This window comes from Trachypithecus francoisi, unplaced genomic scaffold, assembly GCF_009764315.1.
Source record: "Trachypithecus francoisi isolate TF-2019V2 unplaced genomic scaffold, Tfra_2.0 Contig00586, whole genome shotgun sequence".
NCBI lineage: Eukaryota > Metazoa > Chordata > Mammalia > Primates > Cercopithecidae > Trachypithecus > Trachypithecus francoisi.
Genome location: NW_022680749.1, coordinates 1,137,804 through 1,155,380, shown reverse-complemented (window position 1 = coordinate 1,155,380; position 17,577 = coordinate 1,137,804). Strand labels below are relative to the sequence as shown.

The 17,577-nt window shown below is 33.8% G+C and overlaps 1 protein-coding gene across 16 annotated transcripts in view; it reads right to left on the bottom strand.

Moving 5' to 3' along the window:
* The window catches only part of PCDH15 (protocadherin related 15), a 1,849,154-nt gene that overhangs the window by 859,805 nt on the left and 971,772 nt on the right, over positions 1 to 17,577 (bottom strand). For all 16 annotated transcript variants that reach the window (XM_033215155.1, XM_033215225.1, XM_033215195.1 and 13 more), the window contains one exon: positions 4,450 to 4,568. In XM_033215155.1, coding sequence (XP_033071046.1) covers positions 4,450 to 4,540 — 91 coding nt within the window. In that variant the 5' untranslated portion in view covers positions 4,541 to 4,568. The remainder of the gene's footprint in view (positions 1 to 4,449; positions 4,569 to 17,577) is intronic.

Below are 17,577 nucleotides of genomic sequence, written 5' to 3'. Positions count from 1 at the left end.
ATTGCATTGGGAGTTATACCTGATATAAATGATGAATTGAGGGGTGCTGACGAGTTGATGGGTGCAGCACACCAACATGGCACAAGTATACATATGTAACAAACCTGCACATTATGCACACGTACTCTAGAACTTAAAGTATAAAAATTAAAAAAAAAAAAATTTAAATTTAAGACCCAAAACTATAGAGATCATAGAATAAATCCTAGGAAAACCTCTTTAGACATTGGCCTAGGCAAATAATTTATAAATAATACCTCAAAAGCAAATGCAACAAAAACAAAAGTAAACAAATGGGACTTAATTAAGCCAAAGAGTTTCTGCACGCAAAAGAAACAACTATCAGAATAAACAGACAACCTATAGTATGGGAGACAACATTTGCAAGTAATGTATCTGACAAATGATTTATATCTGGAATCTATAAGAAACTTAAATCAACAAGAACAAAATATATAATTCCATTAATAAGTGAGGAAGGAACATAGACATTTCCCAAAAAAAGAAATGGAAGTGACCAACAAACATATGAAAAACATTCAACATCACTAATCATTAGAGAAATGCAAGTTACAACAAAAATGAGACACCATTTCATCCCAGTCCATTTGGACTTTTTATTATTATATATATCCTCAAAATCAAAACTAAATAAACCACAACATAAATGCTGCACACAACTTAGTTTGTTTACTTAACTGGGGAAAGTATATTTGAACAATGGCTATGCATTACATATCTGTTTAAATCTCTCATAACATACAATTTAGCACAGGGTCCTGCTTCCTCTGCTTTCCGAGAATACCTGCTTCCTAGGTTCCCTACACTCAATTTGGGATCAGGGCACACTTCCCAATTCAAATACAATTTTCAGGATCATTAATACAATAAAAGATAAACTCAACACAAATCCTAATGCTTTTTGGTTTTTTAGTCAGAGTTTCATTCTTGTTGCCCAGACTGGAGTGCAATGACACAGTCTCGGTTCACTGCAACCTCTGCCTCTGTGGTTCAAGCAATTCTCCTGCCTCAACCACCCAAGTAGCTGGGATAACTGGAGCCTGCCACTATACCCCGCTTTTTTTTTTTTTTTTTTTTTTTTTTTTTTTTTTAGTAGAGACAAAGTTTCACCATGTTGGCCAGGCTGATCTCAAACTCCAGACCTCAGGTGATCCGCCCCCGTTGACCTCCCAAAGTGCTGGGATTACAGGCGTGAGCCACCCCTAATGGTCTTTTATCAGAGCAAAATAACAAAGTGATACACCATAAACTATAAATCTATTATGTACTCTAATTTTCTAGTAGCTCTATCAGCTACATTCTGACTTTTTAAACATAAAACAATACTATCAGCCTCATTTATGTTACTAGTACTTGCATAGATCTACAATCATTAACCAAATGAAATGTCCATTATGGAATTGATCATCTACAAATTTTATTGCTTCGTCTAAAATCATCTCAGCAATTTGAAAGAGAAATTTTTAAAGATTCAAAATTTAGCCAAAGTTTTCAAGTAAAAAATATTGTTACATATTATTAAAAGTAATAATCATATAATTGTCCTTATAAATAATTTCACACAAAAGGATAAAAATTGAATATTCAATTTTAGGATGAAGCATTTATTAAAACAGCAATCCATTTTTTTCTTCCCACTTCTTTATGTTTAATTAAAAATACACAGAAAAGCAGAATAAATTATTCTTCATTTAAAATCCAGAAGTGTATTATTCTTCAATATGGATATACTAAGGATAGCTTAAACATATTTTCCTTCACTTTTCTCTGACGCTCCTATTTATGTAACTACATATGTAAAATCATAATAGGCTAATCTAACCAGTAGATTAGCTATAACAAGTTTTATTTTCCTTTTGGCCTTTTCTTGCATGTCTCTATTTTGTTTACTACCATCACCACTGCTTTCTTTGAACCTAACCATGTACCTGCAAACCCAAAAATTTGGATAAAAATATTTATTCAAGTTATTCATGTCACATATTCCAGTTTAGTGCTAGTTTGTGTTAGCCATGATTTGCCTAGTCCTGATTTCAGCCCTGCATGGCACAGGCTCATGATTTTATATGGATTAAAAGAAAGGAATTATGAAAATCATTTTTAGTCATACATAACTGAATTATTCAATAACACTAATGTCGAAGAATCTCTAATCAAGGGAGGTTTGAAAGGGATAAAGGATTCAAAGGAGTCTGGGTGCGGTGGCTCAAGCCTGTAATCCCAGCACTTTGGGAAACCAAGGTGGGTGGATCACCTGAGGTCAGGGGTTCAAGACCAGTCTGGCCAACATGGCAAAAACCCATCTCTACTAAAAATACAAATAAATAAATAAATAGTCAGGCATGGTGGTGGGCACCTGTAATCCCAGCTACTTGGGAGGCTGAGGCAGGAGTATCACTCGAACCCGGGAGCTGGAGGTTGCAGTGAGCTGAGATCGCTCCATTGCCCTCCTGCCTGGGAGACAGAGCAAGACTCTGTCTAGACAAAAAGAAAGAAAGAAGTGGGAGGAGACCTAAAGAAAGAGAATGCATCATTATATCTGGGGGCACATTGGAGGATACAAGCATGGAAGGAATAGTGAAATATACACACAGTTAGAAAACTGATAAAACACTATACAAAAAGTAAGTTTATCTGTCATACTTCCCATTTCTTCAATATTCCTAAGAACTGAGTCACTTCCAAGAGGAGAAATCCTACAAAGCATTCCAGCTGTGTGAGTATAGTATATTAAAGTCAGCCCCACGGTGCTGTAGCACTTGGCAAGTCTGAAATTCCACTGGGATTCAGAAAGTTGACTATGTGATGCCCAATAATGACCTGATAATCTCGTATTAGAGGCAATGCAAATATATTTATAAGACTAAGAACGGTAACAAGCTTATGAAGAAAACCAATTTATAGCATTACAGGTTAAACCAGAAGTAATTTCCTCTGTTAACTAAAATTACGTTACTAAAAAGTGCATGGTTTGTAGATGTCTAATGTGAAGACAGACAGATAGTAAATATTTTCCTGCTCAGTGTGAACACTAAATAAGAATGAAAATAGAATGCCTTATTATATAAAGTAATACCAATACATTGATTTGTAATCTACTCCTCTGACACAATTTAAAATGTGTTCTTTAACTGTAGAGTCACAACTCTTTTTCATTTCACAGTGTTTTCCTTCCAAATAGCAGTTATTTATATATACTGCTTTTGAAATTCATTTTTAGGTTGCAGATTCACAATATCCATAAATGCCAAAGATGTGAAGTTAAATTCAGATGCACTTGAAGTAAACACTGTGCTAACTAGCAGCAGTGTTCAAAAGATTATGCTGCCAATTATATGAAAGGGAATACTATTGTGAATTATTCTGCAAAGCCCCAAAGAAGTTTATCTCTCACATTATTGAAGACTGAGAATGTCTTAATATATGCACAACTTGAACGCTGTTTGGGAAAAAGCCAAACTAATTCATCTATCTTCTGATCAATCAGTTCAGCCAAGCAAAGCACAAAATAAATTCACATCCTTTGCTGCCATTAAGAGCAACCAGTTTGCTTGTCTGTGCACCATGAATGCCAAACAAATCTTGAATAACAACAATGAAAAGTTAAAAGAAAAGAAAGACAGGAAAGAAATAAAACTCAATTTTCTTGAATAGAAAATTTCTAGGGAGGAAACATTTTCCATTTTTTTTCTTCTACCAAATTTAACATATTTTATATATATATATATATATCCTAACTCTCATTATAGGGTATTCTAAGACAGATTCTCCCAATATTGAAATATCTAAGACAGGCACAATTGGGCCATTGCAAGCAAATTTAATGTATTCAATGGATTCTAAGGAACCTGAAAATTAATAAATCTTTCTAAAATGACTGACTTACTGTTAGGGGAAAACTTAAGAAATCAAATACCAAATCTTTTTTATTTTTCTATTCTTTCCAAAAAAAAAAAAAAAATAGTGGGGGATAAAATAATGCAATGCCCGGTTAAAGTGCCAACACCAAAAATACTTATGACTGCTACTTCTGACCCTTTTGGGGGGTCAAATTTTGTTGTCTTTTGTATTTCTAGCTTTGTTTGTGACCTTTGTTTGTATATATTCAAGGGTTAGTAAATACAGTTTAATATTGTTTCTATAGCAATTAAGCATTTACCTAGCAAGTATAAGCATTCAGACAGAGGTCTTGCATTAGATTTTCTACTAAACTGTATTCCTTCTACCATACTGCAATCTTCACTAAGAAACAAAGGACATGTGATTTCACTTTTCTAAGCTTATTTTAGTTAAGGTTAATTATTACACGGAGATACTAACCTTTCAATAATAAACTACAAATTAGCATTATTCATATCTGTGGTGTGTTTTCAATGTAGTAACAAAAATCCTGGCTTGCTCTAAAGACCAAGCTAAAAGCAACCTTACCATCATCATACTGGCCCAAGCAGATTTCAACGAGAGAGCCCAGGATGATCCCTGAAGCTAAACACGTCCAGAGATAAAACTGTCGAAACATCTTCTGTCAAAGCTCACTCAAAGCTGATCTGAAATAAGAGGAGGTAGAAAGAAACATTTGACATGTTCATTAATCTGTTACAGGTAAACGCAATTGTCACAGCACAGAAAAGCCTTAATGACTTCATAGTTAATTACCTGTGCCATGTTATCCATTAACGAAGTAACACACTGGTTTAATGCACTGGAACTGTTTATCAACATAAATTTTCAGACAAGTAATCTCTAAGGAAAGACTTCTTTTCTGTTATTTAATTTTCCAGCAAGCAGGTTGAGAAGTTAACATACTAATATCAGAAGCATACTCTTTAAAATTTAAGACCTGCTGGGTAAGTCAAATGTTAATCAGTTTGAGTAACTAAACTTACGTTGTCTACAGTATAACTTTACAAACAAGTGTAAGATAGTAAGCCAGTTGTTAGTATCCTACATGAGAATTTCAATGAAAATTTGTCTTATGCAATTAAGTAGAAAAGTCTATCATTAAAACGTTAATTCCTTTCTAGTAGAGTGATCAGAGATTGACTTAACTATGCCAGGAAAGACTAAGAAAAATCTGTCAATATTCACTACATCTGCTGTATGAAGCATTTGGATGCATTCCATTTTAATTTTCTTGTTTTACTTTTCAATCTTCCAGCAATTAAAAAAAAAAAAAAGAAAAGAAAAAAAAGAAAAAGAAAATAAAAAGAAAACAACTGATTGAGAAATTAGTGGCCTGTGAGCACACACAAGAAAGTCTTATTGAAAGAATGACATGCTCATTTTCTTTGTAAATTTAGGAAATTATCCACACAGAATTGCTCAGAATGCCCCTGATTATAAATTGTGGCCCTGATTATAAATTGGAACACTGTTTCTCTAATTCAGAGGTTCCAAACTCAAATGCCTACAGAGTACAAGCAGACAAAGGAAAAGAATGAATTAGCCTAAGGGCACAACAGTGATGGTAGAGGCTGTGATAAACTGTGCAATACAAGGTTTTCTAAAGAGACCAGCTGGTGCTCAACTTCTGTCAATGGTTGTTAATGGCGGAATGCAAACCAGTGTTGCTGGTCTTCTGATTTTCAAAGAGAAGGCAGAAATCCAAATTTTCATGTGATTTCCAAGTGTTTAGATGATTGTGCAATGTTCTTTATAAGACTAAATGCTTATAGCAGCTAATATTGATTCCTCAAGTTCTCCAGTTTTCTATTTCTGCCCAGGATTCTCTCCACTAGACTAGCTGTGGATAAGGTTTATCAGAGGGTACAAAGGAATGATTTTAATTCTGCTTTTGTCTACATTTTATCTATGTTTGATTTATTGCCAAGTGTTTAATAATGTTTATTTGTCCAGTAGCACGTATAAATATATATAGAGAGAGAGCATTGTAAAATTGTATTAAAGGTATAAGCTCTTTTTTAAACTAATGGGATACACAGTTCTTGACTTTAAAAAAACCACTGCTCCAGCTCACACACATTTTAAAATGAAGTCTATTCTTCTTTGTTTCTTTGTCTAAGATAAAAAAGGAGCCTGCCTTCTTTTTAGCTGGGTCTTCCACATTTTTCCCTAACTGGCAAAGTGCTTAGCCCCCGCATTTATAATTTCTAGGGACAGAAAGCCCAAAGAAGAACTCATTATAGATGCCAAGAGATCATCATAATCCACACTAATGTGTAGAAAAAAGAAAAATAAAATTGACCAATGCTACTGGTTGTGTAGAGCAGTGGATGAGTGTGGCTTCTTTTTAAATTCAAGCTTTTCAGCTTACTAGTTGTATGACTTTGAAGAAATTAAATAGCATCTTTATCTCACATTCCTCATTATCATAATGGATATAAAATAGTATCTACCTCATAAGATTGTCTTAAACATTAAATATGTAAGGGAATATAAATACATGCTTAACACAGTGTACTTACTCACAGAACGAGTACCCCCTAAAGCTTAATACGAATCTTTCTGACTCAGCATTTATGGAACCTCCAAAGTCTTAAATACAGATTTACTCAATCTATCTTTAGCAAGGGCTATAAAGTAGATATTATTATCCCCATTTTATGGAGGAAAGGTCAGGCTCACAGAGAATAAGTGACTGGCTCAAGGTTATAAACTGGTGAGTGTCTGAAGAGACCATAAAGTCTGTGAGTAAGATACTTTTGCTCATTCCATCAGAGAAAAGTATTGGAAAATTTCCCAGAAAACACAGGGCTCAGAAGTTTTCAAAGGATATGGAGGCCTAGGATGGCTTGCTGTATTGCTTCCCTTAAACACTGAGAGACAGACATTTTAACCCCCTTCTCAAAGGATTATAGCCCTACTAAGATTTCTATACACAATGACTTCAAATCTTTTTTTTATTTGGAAAAATAAACATGACAACATTAAGAAATAAAACAATGTTACTTAAATTTTAAAAATATAAACAGAAACCATAGACAAATACAAAGGATATATATTAGATATATATATTAGAAAGGATATATATTAGAAAACAAATTAATACAACCCAGAAAATGTATGTATTAGAAAACAAAATTAAAGAAAAAGCAGTATCTTAGCAAAGGACAAAATGTCATAGTTGTGTTCCTGTGTGGGCCCTTGACCTGCCAGCTTGACTTCCTTTATACTAGTTTATACTATTACGCATTCACAAATTATGGTATATTATTTTATTCCTGACTGAAGCTAATTTGGTTTCATGGAGCAGTCTCCAGGATAAAAATAACTGATGGATCATTATTTTAAAGTCATTAATGCCACTGCCATTATTATGCCTCCAGAAACAAAAACCTCTTGATCTATGGCTCTGCATGTTTTTAGAGGATTATGTGTATACTTTTGAAAGCATCACAGACAAAACTCATATAAAAATCAATTTAGAATAGATACAGAATTTACTGCCCAGAGGAATGAGCTAATTTTAGGAGAAATATTATAGGTATTTGTTTTTGAATAATGAGAATAATAATAATTTCTATAGTTTTTTTTTACTGTTTCATATATATCTGCCTTATTTCCAAATAAATTTTAATCACTTCAATGGGCTCAATATTTACAGAGACCTGAAAGAAAGCTAGGACTCATCACATCAACCCACCCAAAACACAGAACACATATTGACTTTGTGAGAAAACCCAGTTTCTAAACAAAGATATAATGAAAGGTACCTCCCACAAAGAGATTGTGTAAAAGACTACAGGACCAGCATGTTTAGTATGATATTGTGACAATCAACTGACAACCTATAGTGGCACTTCTGTGATTGCGATCAAATTAATTGGAGGAGATCAAGTGCTTTAGACAAAAAATTGTCTTCATTACTAGCTTTATAATCTCTAGAATTACAAGAGAAAGTCGTATAGAAGATGAATTCCAAAATCTTGCCAAGTGACTATAGGTAAATGAAAAGCATGTCAAGCAACACCTCTGTGGTGGTGCTTTACTTTTACTACAAATCCCACATCAGACTCTTTCCATGTTCCCCAAGGACAAATTTTTCCTCCAGAATTTATTGGCCAATAATGTTATGTTCTAAAAATCCAAAGCATGTTCAATTCTAAAAAGAATTGTAGGTGACCTATAAATGAATGCATTATTATACTTGTTTTTCAAGAGATAATTACATTGATGTATTCAGTACTCTAATATAGCTAATAAAGTTATCATTTTGCAATCGTGACTTAGAAATAGTATTCTCTTCTCAAAATACTGGGGAAAAGTGTTTGTTTCCTATTATAGTATAATATTACATGTAAGTGGTTTGCATTCCATGCACATTTTATGACACATGTTCCTTAGTCTTAAGAATATTTTACTGCAATTATTCAAGACAAACATATTAATTTTGAATTTCACATCATTTGTATTTTCTGCAAGATAAATCTCATATTTATTTCTCTGGCATTCAGTGTTCTCAAAAATTAATTTCTTCAACAAGCACTTATGGAGGGTCTACTAGATACCACTCACTCTTCTAGGCAGTTAGAAAATATCAGTGAACAGGTGAAACCCCGTCTCTACTAAAAAAAATACAAAAAACTAGCCGGGCGAGGTGGCGGGCGCCTGTAGTCCCAGCTACTCGGGAGACTGAGGCAGGAGAATGGCGTAAACCCAGGAGGCGGAGCTTGCAGTGAGCTGAGATCCGGCCACTGCACACTCCAGCCTGGGCGGCAGAGCGAGACTCCGTCTCAAAAAATAAATAAATAAATAAATAAATAAAAAAAAAAGAAAATATCAGTGAACAAAGCTGACACAGTTCTATGCTCCCATGGATGTTATATTCCAGCAAAATAAAGATCCACCAACAACAAACATAAATAAGTTCTATAACATGTTAAAATGTAATAAGTGACATGAAAATAGCAGCTATCATTTCAAAATTGCATATTGTCACTTTACAATAATTTTCATTCAGTAAATGAACTGAGATTACACAAAGCAACCAAAATGCTATCTGATAAAAACTGAATGAGAACTTTACAGTGAAAGTATAACTATTCTGACAACCCTGACAGCATCCTTGATGGTATCTACTACTCTGAGTACAGATTTCTGTTCATCTCTTGGAAGGAGAATAAAGGTCTTTCACTGCCTTTCACTTTCAAATATAAATCCAAAGACTGGAAATACACAAAGGTCTTTCTTTTTTCTGTTTATCCCTGTTCCCTGAGTCTTGGGTGGTTGCAGTGACACATGGCAAAAGCAGCCACGGTTGACACCACAGCAGTTTTCTCTTAAATACATTTTTGACAATGTTAATTATTTTTTAGCCTATGTCTCTGACTGCTATGTGAATAAACACTAATTTTCTTGAGATATCAAAGACTGGAACACACCATCATTACCTTGATAAGAAACCCCATACCAATACACAACCATGAAGCAAGCTGGAGTCTCACAGTGAAGTGAGCTGTATGTATGCAGTCTGCCCTTCAACAGTTTGTTCAGCCAAACTACTGTTACTCCTGATCTGTAACAATATCTAGATAAAGCTATAAAACTAGAACTTATCACTGCTCTGTATTCCTCGTGAGAAACATACGCTACTTACCTGCTGGAATAAAGCAAACTTTCCTTCAAAGCAACCTCAGCTTCAAACTAAAAACATGAGGCTTTCCAAAGTCACTATATCTTACCATACCAAATATGAATTTCCTTAAATGCCTAGAGAGAGAACTGTCTTCTACCTCAGCATAGTGGTAAATATTAATAATGTCTTCATCACTACAGAGAGTACTTATCACCCTTCAGCATTACCAGAAGAATCAGCTTTTTTTTAATTTAAAATGTGTAATAAGAACTTTGGGAAAGTAAAATTTCAGAGAGCCTTTCAGATACATTCCCTCCTTCTAGATCACATTATATTTTTCTTTACTAAATATACATATGTATATGCTTACATCATATATTCATCTATAAAAATCTATTGATATTTATTGACAATTTTATAGTACATTTATACATATTTATATATAAATCTGTTACATAGTCACATATACAATTTATATAAAGTATATATTTTATTTAAATTTACATTAATGATAAGTAGATATTGATATTATCTCCCACTTTTTTAAAGTTTGCAATTTAAATTCAAGGGGTTCCGTTGTAGCTAATTTGAGGTAAGGTTGGAAAGTAACCAATGTTTTTATAGGACACTGTGAGGTCCAGCTAAATCAGGCTTACTAGATCTTTGCTCGGGCTTACAGTTTTTTTTGTTTGTTTGTTTGTTTTTTAAACATGCTACTACATCTGAATGTGCCTTCACTACCAAACTTAAAATATGTCTTAATTTGGCCAGGCATGGTGGCTCACGCCTGTAATCCCAGCACTTTGGAAGGTTGGGGCGGGTGGATAACTTGATGTCAGGAGTTCCAGACTAGCCTGGCAGACTTGGTGAAACCCCATCTCTACTAAACATACAAAATATTAGTCGGCCGGGCGCGGTGGCTCAAGCCTGTAATCCCAGCACTTTGGGAGGCCGAGGCGGGTGGATCACGAGGTCAGGAGATCGAGACCCTCCTGGCTAACACGGTGAAACCCCGTCTCTACTAAAAATACAAAAAACTAGCCGGGCGCGGTAGCAGGCGCCTGTAGTCCCGGCTACTCGGAGGCTGAGGCAGGAGAATGGCGGGAACCCGGGAGGCGGAGCTTGCAGTGAGCTGAGCTGAGATCCGGCCACTGCACTCCAGCCTGGGCGACACAGCGAGACTCCGTCTCAAAAAAAAAAAAAAAAAAAAAAAAAAAAAAAAAAAAAATTAGTCGAGTGTGGTGGTGCACACCTGTGATCCCAGTTACTCAGGAGGCTGAGGTAGAAGAATAGCTTGAACGCAGGAGGCAGACGTTGCACTGAGCTGAGATTTCACCACTGCACTCCAGTCTGAGCAATAGAGCAAGACAGACTCCATTTCAAATAAAAAGAAAATGTTAATTTGCTTTCTGGGTGCACTCTGTCTCTACATATAGATTTGCTCTAAACATGGTGGTATAAAATAAAATCGATGAAAATCAATTTTAAAATTAAGAATATAAATTATTAAGAACTAATCTTGCCATCACTTCAACTATTTACAAGGTCTTACATTTCAGTTTTAAACATTTTAAATATGTAATCAACAGTTGTAAACATTAAATGAGACTAATTTAACTCAAAATATATTTCCCAAAACCACGTGAAACACGTAAGGTAAGTCCAAGCTCAGGCATTCATATTCTACAGCTATGGTGAATTCTTGGAAAATTCAAATCAGTATCTTAACATGTCTGTTGAGTCTATTCAGTATTAAATTCTGGTTTTAATAATAGAACTTTAAATAAAACAGGGAGGAACACTGGTTTTCTTTTTGGGGAATACTACTTCTCAAGAAAACAAATGACTGACCAATATAATTAATCTGTTTAATTTGTGTTCAGAGATTGTGTCTTCACAGAAAAAAGCTAATATTCAGTTTAGTCTATAATAGATACATACCAAATGTTATAATTATATAGTCATACTAGTTGGTTTAATAAAATATGAATACACCAAAAACACCAAACATGTTTTTAAATGAGTGGAAATGTAATCTGCATGTTTACTATTGCTATTATATTGGATATTTTTTCTTAGTGTTTATATATACATTTACTCAATTAGTATTTATTTTATATTTAGTGCATCAGACACTAAACTTCTATAGAAATAAATTATTCAATTTTCTCACAATGACTTTGCTATTGAGCATGCACTATATTTCATTTTTTTAACCTAATATACATTTCAAGGCACTTTAGTAAAATAATTCCAAATTAGGAGATAAAGAAATTTCAATTGCCAATTTTTTGAGGTTTCCATTCAATCTATGTTTTTGGAACTTTCATCTAAATGTTAGTCTTTTAGACAAACACATTTCTCATTATTTCTTAGAAAAGTCTTTGGAAGAAAGCTTAGTATGAAAGGAGTGAGCAAACTGAAATACAAGAAAAGAAGCCCAAATATTATTTCATCAGTGGAGTGTGTAGCTTAAAAATATAACCAAGCAAATTTAAAATGGAGTTTTAATGCTCAAGCAAATGCTTGCATAATTTTAAAAAGGAAGCTTGAAAGAGAGTTCTGTACAATGTCATTCCCTGGCACAGGAAAATGATTCTGATTAATATTCTTGTTTGATGAATATTATAGATTCTAAGAAACACGAATAAATTAATGAGTACATGAGTATTTTCCTAAGGCAAATCCATCAGCAACAAAATTCAAAAGTATTAAGTCAGTCAAGAGAGACTAAACGTAAAAATATGAAAATGCCAGTGACTTGTATGATATAATGTAATAAAAGTCCTGGCTCTGGAATGAGCGAGTCTTGCATTGCATTCCTAGTTATGCTGCTTTTGGAGGGCTATATAAGGGTAAACTAGTTAAAACGTGTGAGAATCAGTTTAAAATTAGGACAGTAAAATCCATTTTATTCTTCTGTAATTGACAGATGAAAATTTGAACAAAAAATAAAAGTTAAGAATATTCATTTGATCATTTATAGCATAAGTGTTTGAAGAGCGCTTATTCTGGATGATGTACTTTATAAGATGCAGTGGCTACAGCTTTATGAGAAAAACTGAATGAATTAATAATAAATAATAGTCTATATAGAGTTTTCAGTCTAACAGTGTGACAGCCACACCTAAAGCAGTTCACAATGAATCAAATCCTCATATAATACTATTCTATAGATCAGGGGTTCAGTGCTGGTCCATGGCCTGTTAGGAACCAGGCCACGGAGCAGGAGGTGAGTGGTGAGTGAGCAAGCAAAGTTTCATCTGTATTTACAGCCCCTCCCCATCATTTGCATTACCACCTGAGCTCTGCCTCCTGTCAGATCAGTAGCAGTATTGGATTCTCATAGGAGTACAATGTCTATTGTAAACTGCACATACAAGGGTTCCACGTTGCACGCCCCTTACAAGAATCTAATGCCTGATGATCGATCTGGCATTGTCTCTCATCATTCCCACATGGGATCATGTAGTTGCAAGAAAACAAGTTCAGAGTTCCCACTGATTCTATATTATGGTGAGTTGTATGATTATATCATCATATATTATATTATAATAATAATAGAAATAAAGTGTATAATAAATGTAATGGACCTGAATCATCCCAAACCACTCCCCTGCTCCCAGCTCCAGATCAGTGGAAAATTTATTTTTCATGAAACCGGTCCATAGTGCCAAAAACTTGGAGACCACTGCCATAGACAGTGGAATCTATGACTTACTTTTAATGTGTAGTATGAATATGATAAAGAACAAGGTGTCATTTTCTTGTTTCAATTAAGTTATATAAAATTCAGTCTTAGCACATTGGAGAAAGAGAAATCTTTCTGCTCTGTGTAAAGAAGCAAACATATTGTAAACTGCCTTTGGAGAGGGACATATGCCAGGGAACTCCCGGTGACTTCTTGGACCAGACGATGGCCCCCAGACAACAGCCCTCAGTCATAGAACCAAAAAGAAATGAATTCTGCCAACAATCTAAATGAGCTTTGTAAAACAATTGCATTCTATATTGTTAATTACATTTTGAAAACAAACGTAAGTTAAACACTAAATTATGAGATTTTATTTATTTTATATATGATCAATTATATACATTAAATTCACTTTTTTATAAATCTAGTTACTACTTTTCTGTTTCTTATATTGAACAAAATTTGAACTATAACTCAGTCATATTACTTTACTTGCTTTTGCCACTACCACAGCTTGGTAGGAAATAAGGTTTTAAATAATAGTCTTCTAAATAGATGACAGATTTAGAATAAAAGATTCATAACAGTTCTAATTTTAAGAAATGACTTCACATGTTTAATGAAACAGCAAATGGGTAGTATTTACATTTCTAATTTGTTTTTCTTAAATCTGCTTGCATTTAAACAATGTAAAATTAATTGGTAAAGCATGTCATTTAAAAAAATTAAAGTTCTAGGATACATGTCCAGAATGTGTAGGTTTGTTACGTAGGTATACATGTGTCATGGCAGTTTGCTGCACTCATCAATCTATCATCTACATTAGGTATTTCCCCTAATGTTATCCCTCCCTCTAACCCCTACAACCCCCGACAAGCTCCAGTGTGTGATGTTCCCCTCTCTGTGTCCATGTGTTCTCATTGTTCATCTCCCACTTATGAATGAGAATATGTGGTGTCTGGTTTTCTGTTCTTGTGTTAGTTTGCTGAGAATGATGGTTTCCAGCTGCATCCAAGCATGTCATTTTTATTAGCTATAGTTGGTAATAGAAGGAAACATATAACTTTTTTGTTGAGACTCAGTTTCACTCTTGTTGCCCAGGCTGGAGTGCAATGGCAGGATCTTGGCTCACTGTAACCTCCGCCTCCCGGGTTCAAGCGATTTTCCTGCCTCAGTCTCCTGAGAAGTTGGGATTATAGGCATGCACCACCATGCCCGTCTAATTTTGTATTTTTAGTAGAGTCGGAGTTTCTCCATGTTGGTCAGGCTGGTCTGGAACTCCCGACCTCAGGTGATCTGCCTGCCTTGGCCTCCCAAAGTGCTAAGATTTATAAAGTGAAATGTGTTCGCTGAACACAAAGGAAAGGCTAAGAAGGATTATCGCAAAATATTTGACCTATACTTGGGGGAGGAAGTGACTTGTCAGAGAAGTCTTACATGAGGAACAAATTCTTAGGTTGAAATATGAAAGTATTTCTTTCATATTGTGCCTGGTCAACATATAACTTTTAATATTTATTTAAATATTAACATATATGTAATGGATACTAGAGTAAATACTGATTGGGAAACACAAACTGTCACTAATAAAATGTTTGTTTTCTATATAGCTTTAATATGTACTTTTAACATGTATGTATAACATTTATTTAACACGAATAGAGTAGAAAATGTGTACTTTAATACTTTGCCAGGTGACATGTTTAAGTAGAAGGAATAAAACTAGGTTTATCCTCCATTGCCCCTCTTCTTATGAGAGGGGTCATATTTCACATGTCATATCTTTTCTACACTTTATTTATACTTCACATTATATGAAGTCTAACCAGAGATCATAAAGTTGCACAGCATATTAATGAAGAGGCAGAATCAACATTCTACACACATCACTTTTTATTTTCTTTGCAGGATTTTTTAAGGTAAGGTCTCCAGCCAACTGACCTGCAACTGTTTAATTTATAATAATTTTAAAATAGTAAAATTATCTCAAGAACTAAGTTTGTACATTTGATGTTGATAAAAATAATGCTAACAGTGAATAGTTTTTGAGTATAATAGATGTCACTATTATTGAAATCATTAGATATGCTTTAATCATTTTAGAAACAAATGGTAGACTGTTGTGTTTCATTTCTCTTTGTACTTTACCAATTATACTAAGAAAATCATGTTTGAAATTTATAGTCTAGAATGTTTGCAGAAATATCAGCTCAAAAACAGTAACTCAAAGTCTAATACAGAAAGACATCCATATAAGGAAGCATTTCACAAATATTTCTAAGCTTTGGTTTGATAAATATTAAGCTTTTATCATTTATCTTATAAATCTACATGATTAAAGAAATGATCAACTTTCTCAACTGGCAAAACGTGAAGATGAATAATTTGACTTAGAAAAATAACTAATTGTGTAGTCATGTAAGCCCTCCATTTATGATACAAATCCATAAAGGTCACTGTCATATTTCTTAGAGATTGGATTTTAATGTAAAGCTGAGTTTTATTTTTCTAGAAAACTGTAACTTTTATTGAAAATAGTTCATGTAGAGGTCGGGCATGGTGGCTCACGCCTCTAATCCCAGCACTGTGGGAGGCCGAGGTGGGCGGATCACAAGGTCAGGAGGTTGAGACCATCCTGGCTAAAACAGTGAAACCCCATCTCTATTAAAAATACAAAAAATTAGCTGGGCGCGGTGACGGGCGCCTATAGTCCCAGCTACTCGGGAGGCTGAGGCAGGAGAATGATGTGAACCCAGAAGGCAGAGCTTGCAGTGAGCTGAGATTGTGCCACTGCACTCCAGCCTGGGGAACAAAGTGAGACTCCATCTCAAAAAAAAAAAAAAAAAGTTCATTTTTAAGCAGATTTATGGAGTTCAAACTCATGCTGTCCAAGAGTCAATTGTAAGTAATTTTATAATTGTAAAACTCTGTCTTATCTGTAAATGATAAAATATTACAATTACTTGGTTCTTTATGTTTGAGGGGCAAATAAAATTTAAATAAGTTATCTTACAAAGACTATGCTTCATGAGTAATACACTAAGAACATTAGTCTCTTCCTACAAACACCTAATTTTATAGTGTAGCCTCGCATTTCAAAATTACCAAACTGAAAAGTAGCCGTTTTCTCTCCTAGTGTCAATGCTCTCTATGGTATGTTCATTACTAGAGTACATTTTTTCTAACTTAAATTTTTAAATTTATTACATTAAGTATTAGATATGCTATTATATAGTAAATTCAAACTGCCTGTATATTTTTATCCTATTAAAATGATACAGACATTAAATTTTATAGCCATTCTAATGATTGTTTTTCATTTTTTCATACTTTTAAAATAAGTTGTTATATGTCCCTTGGGGTTAGGGATTATTTTAGGAATATTTTACTACTTATGAATATTCCAAAAGTCAACAATGAAAAGTATTTAGTTCCCAACACACCATGGCAAGATATTTTATAAATGAAAGACATAATTTCATTCTGACTTTTTTTATTCCAAGGCCTTTCCATGTTTTTTTTTTTTTTTTTAATCTGAACTAATTTTTAACTCTGTATTTATTACCATAACCATATTTCATTTTATTTTATTTTTAGCTAGTTATTTCTGCCCAGGCATTTTCTCCTTTTTCATATTTCAATCTAAGAATTTGCTCCTCATGTAAGACTTCTCTGACAAGTCACTTGGTCCCCCAAGAATAGGTCAAATATTTTGCAATAATCCTTCTTAGCCTTTCTTGTGTGTTCAGTGAACACATTTCAGTTTATAATTACATTGCTTGTCAGTGGGCACTTTGGCAATATTTGTGTTTCACTTTATTCCCTTGAGAAGAGGAATCATTATTAGCCAAACTCCTATCCCAGCTTTTTATCACAGAGCCCAGAAAATAGCTTAGCACAGATTAGCACTGACGCTTCGAATGAATGAATTTTAAAAACAAATTTATCATTTTCACAAAATGTTCCTATTATTTACATTAAAGGTAATTTGTTCTTGTCAAATCTGTATTATATATGAAATTTAGTTTTATCATTTATTCCTGCAGCATTTGCTGAATATGCAAAGATCGATAATTGATAAATTCTAAAGAAGTTCTATTTCCTTTAAGACACATTTAAGGTATTGTTGGAGAAAGGGCTACGAATACTGTAAATCCTCACAGAGAGTATGGAGATGTTTGTACATAAATATGTATTTATTATAAAATAATATTTTAAATTGTTAAACTTAGATGAAATAGATACTTATAAGAATACAATTCTAATATACTTGGAAAATAAGAACCAAATCTCAGCCTGTAAATCAAAATTTATGGTTTATATACAG